This window comes from Nicotiana tabacum, chromosome 22 (assembly GCF_000715075.1).
Source record: "Nicotiana tabacum cultivar K326 chromosome 22, ASM71507v2, whole genome shotgun sequence".
NCBI classification, from domain to species: domain Eukaryota; kingdom Viridiplantae; phylum Streptophyta; class Magnoliopsida; order Solanales; family Solanaceae; genus Nicotiana; species Nicotiana tabacum.
In genome coordinates this window covers 116,450,797-116,455,067 of record NC_134101.1, presented here as the reverse complement: position 1 = coordinate 116,455,067, position 4,271 = coordinate 116,450,797, and the positions used below count along the sequence as shown (strand labels likewise).

At 27.2% G+C, this 4,271-nt stretch overlaps 1 protein-coding gene across 1 annotated transcript; it reads right to left on the bottom strand.

Annotated features, from left to right (window-relative positions):
- Window positions 1–632: 632 nt before the first annotated feature.
- On the bottom strand, window positions 633–1,326 carry LOC107816533 (histone H3.2). Its single transcript, XM_016642260.2, has one exon. The coding sequence runs from the start codon at window positions 1,238–1,240 to the stop codon at window positions 830–832; it is 411 nt and encodes a 136-aa protein (XP_016497746.1). The 5' UTR covers window positions 1,241–1,326; the 3' UTR covers window positions 633–829.
- Between the last annotated feature and the right edge of the window lie 2,945 nt (window positions 1,327–4,271).

The window sequence follows — 4,271 nt, the reverse complement described above, 5'->3', positions numbered from 1 at the left end:
TATCTCGGGAGAGTGCAATAGTATATTAATGTGATTACTCGGGAGAGATTTACGATAAGAAAAGTGTTCATGATTGATAGAGGTGTGTTGGTAAATTTGTATGACGCATAAACAGAAGGGATTCCATCAATAGGGGAAATCTTTACCTTAGCTTTTTCTCATCATTGTTTACAACCTTAGCATTTTAGTTTACAGCTGTTTAATTTACTTGCAATTTTAGTTACTATAGAAACCATCAACTTGTGATTCAAACATTTGGGAAGCTGGTTCTGAAGAGTTTAGTGAGTCTAAAGATAGTGATTGATAGGTTAACTCTCTGTAGATTCGACCCTGGGTGTAATACTCGGGTTATATTTGCAACGTCCACATTGCCCTTTTTATAAGGCATAGTTGGGCGTGATCAAATCTAAAAGCCTTTATTCCTCCCCTAAACAGTATAGCATACAAAGCACAAGTAGAAAGTCAATCCTTCAACAAACGAACTTTGTGCAAAAAAAACACATTTATATGAAAGCACTGCAGTCCACAGTACAGAATGACAAATAGTCAATTACCAGAAAGTAAAAAACAGGCAATGTTTCAATCTTCTAATGTTTGCAAATTTCAAAACCATATATGAAAAGCACCTTTGATTGAAACAAATGAACAATAGATTTCACTAATAAAATCTTAAAATACTACTAAACCAGAGGTTTTACATATAGTTTGACTGAAACAAGTCATTTGATTTACATCACTAACCCTAACATCCAACGAAAGACAGGGAAAAAAGCCCTAAATCAGAAGAACACAAAATTAACCATAACAACAAGCACAGCGAGGCATATTCCTAAGCCCTTTCACCACGAATCCTCCTGGCCAGCTGAATGTCCTTTGGCATTATGGTGACCCTCTTCGCGTGAATAGCACAGAGATTGGTGTCTTCAAAGAGTCCAACAAGGTAAGCCTCAGCAGCCTCTTGTAGAGCGGCCACAGCACTGCTTTGGAACCTCAGATCTGTCTTGAAATCCTGTGCTATTTCCCTCACCAGCCTCTGAAACGGCAGCTTCCTTATCAACAACTCAGTGGACTTCTGGTACTTCCTGATTTCCCTGAGAGCGACAGTTCCTGGACGGAAACGGTGAGGTTTTTTCACTCCTCCGGTAGCCGGAGCTGACTTTCTAGCGGCCTTGGTAGCTAGCTGCTTCCTTGGTGCCTTTCCACCAGTGGATTTGCGGGCAGTTTGCTTGGTACGAGCCATTTCGAATGTATGATAACAATATGAAAGACTTTGTAGATCCGGAAATGCTTTGATTGTTCAATAATAGTGGTGAATTTAAGAGATGTCTGTCTGATGGGAAGTTATATAGGAGGGAAGTTGGGCGGGAATATTGGGAAATTTTGAAGAGTTTGAAATTTTTTTGGCGTGGTGGTGATTGAGAGTGAATCAAGTTCGTTGATTTTGTGTTAACGGTGAAGATTTCAGAAGAGATGTTTGCTTCGGATAGCTATCCGCATACTACTTTAATATCAAATGGGTATTCACCACGTGGATTTTCGCAGGTTCGTTCATTTTTGCCTGGGGGTTATGTTTTTGGGCCAAGGCTACAGATGGCAGGCCCACAGCTGTTTGTGTTTCCGTCTTTGCTGAGTAGTGAGTGATGAGAGGGGAAAAATTTGCCTTCGCGTGTTTTGTTTCGGCTTTTCCCTCTTACTAGTAGTTGTACCCGTGCGATACGCGGTCAATATTAATTAAATTAAATTATGATCAGGCTTGTTTGATCCTATTAGATCGTATTGCTTTAATAAAATTCAATTGTCATCTTGTTTGTCAATACGATATACCCAATAATGAAATCTCTATTAAATCAAACGTACTTATATAGTCAGTGAATAACTTTTTTGTTCTATTTTTCTTTATTATATTAAACAATATTTAGTATTCGCTTTCTTTTTGTAATATATGAGAAGATATATAATTTATTACTATTGAATTTTTTTATTTTAAATTTTATTCTGTTGTTCTTAATAATATTATCTAAATTTTAGTGAATAAAATCTATGTTAAACTAACGGGACTTATACAGGCAGCGCATCGAATAACGTTTTTGTTATGTATTTTTCTTTATTATATCTTTCAATATTTAATACTATTACTTTGTTAATAGAAAGTTTCATTAGCATATTACGTTATTTAATATTTTTCTCTGAAGTTTTTTTTATTACTTTATTTTTGTTTTTTTGTTTTTAAATAATTTTAAAACTCCAACTTAAAACTACTCCCCAATTTGAATTGATAATTTATTATTTTTTTAATTTCGTTTTTTATTTTAAATCTCACATTTGAAACTACTCCCGATTTGGATGGGTAGTTTTTCTTCTCTTTTTTCGTTTTTTATAGCTTTTTTTTTTTTGCTTTTTTAAAAAAAATAATTTAAAAGCTCCAACTTGAAAATACTCCCACCCAATTTGAATGGGTAGTTATTTTTTTATATATTTATATTTTCGTTTTTATATTATAGTTAATTATAAGATATCTATATTTATTAATTTAAATAAAGTAACCAATAACTAATTATTAATTAAAAATAACTACCAATTTGAATGGGTAGTTATTTTTATATATATTTGGTAGTTTTGTATTTTTTTTATTTTCGTTTTTTATATATATTTAAATTCAAAAATAATAACCAATAACTAATTATTAATTAAAAATAACTACCAATTTGAATGGGTAGTTATTTTCTTATATATTTATATTTTCTTTTTTTTATTATAGTTAATTATAAGATATCTATTTTTATTTTAAAATTATTTTAAAACACCAACTTGAAACTACTCCCCGATTTGAATGGGTAGTTTTTCTTCTGTTTTTTTCCGTTTTTTATAGCTTTATTTTTTTTCTTTTTGATTTTAAAATAATTCAAAATTTCCAACTTGAAACTACTCCCACCCAATTTGAATGGGTAGTTATTTTTTTATATATTTTTTATTTTTATTTTTTTATTATAGTTAATTATTAATATAGATATAGATAAGAAATATATATTTATTAATTAAATTAAAGTAACCAATTAATATATATATATATATATATATATATATATATATATATATATATATATATATATAACCAATTATATATATATATATATGGTAGTTTTTTTAATTATTTTTATTTTTTAGATATATTTAAATTAAAAAGAATAACCAATAACTAATTTAATAACTAATTATGTCATGTGTCATTCTATTGTTTTGCCATTTGGCTTCATGAGGTGCTTTTGTCTTATGCTTTTAATTATAGAAATAAAAATAGATATCTTATAATTAATATTTTAAAACACCAACTTGAAACTACTCCCCGATTTGAATGGGTAGTTTTTCTTCTGTTTTTTTTTCGTTTTTTATAGCTTTATTTTTTTTCTTTTTGATTTTAAAATAATTCAAAATTTCCAACTTGAAACTACTCCCACCCAATTTGAATGGGTAGTTATTTTTTTATATATTTTTATTTTTATTTTTTTATTATAGTTAATTATTAATATAGATATAGATAAGAAATATATATTTATTAATTAAATTAAAGTAACCAATTAATATATATATATATATATATATATATATATATATATATATATATATATATATATATATATATATATATAACCAATTATATATATATATGGTAGTTTTTTTAATTATTTTTATTTTTTAGATATATTTAAATTAAAAAGAATAACCAATAACTAATTTAATAACTAATTATGTCATGTGTCATTCTATTGTTCTGCCATTTGGCTTCATGAGGTACTTTTGTCTTCTGCTTTTAATTATAGATAGATTTTAAAACACCAACTTGAAACTACTCCCCGATTTGAATGGGTAGTTTTTCTTCTGTTTTTTCCATTTTTTATAGCTTTATTTTTTTTCTTTTTGATTTTAAAATAATTCAAAATTTCCAACTTGAAACTACTCCCACCCAATTTGAATGGGTAGTTATTTTTTTATATTTTTTATTTTTATTTTTTTTATTATAGCTAATTATTAATATAGATATAGATAAGAAATATATATTTATTAATTAAATTAAAGTAACCAATTAATATATATATATATATATATGGTAGTTTTTTTAATTATTTTTATTTTTTAGATATATTTAAATTAAAAAGAATAACCAATAACTAATTTAATAACTAATTATGTCATGTGTCATTCTATTGTTCTGCCATTTGGCTTCATGAGGTGCTTTTGTCTTCTGCTTTTAATTATAGAAATAAAAATAGATA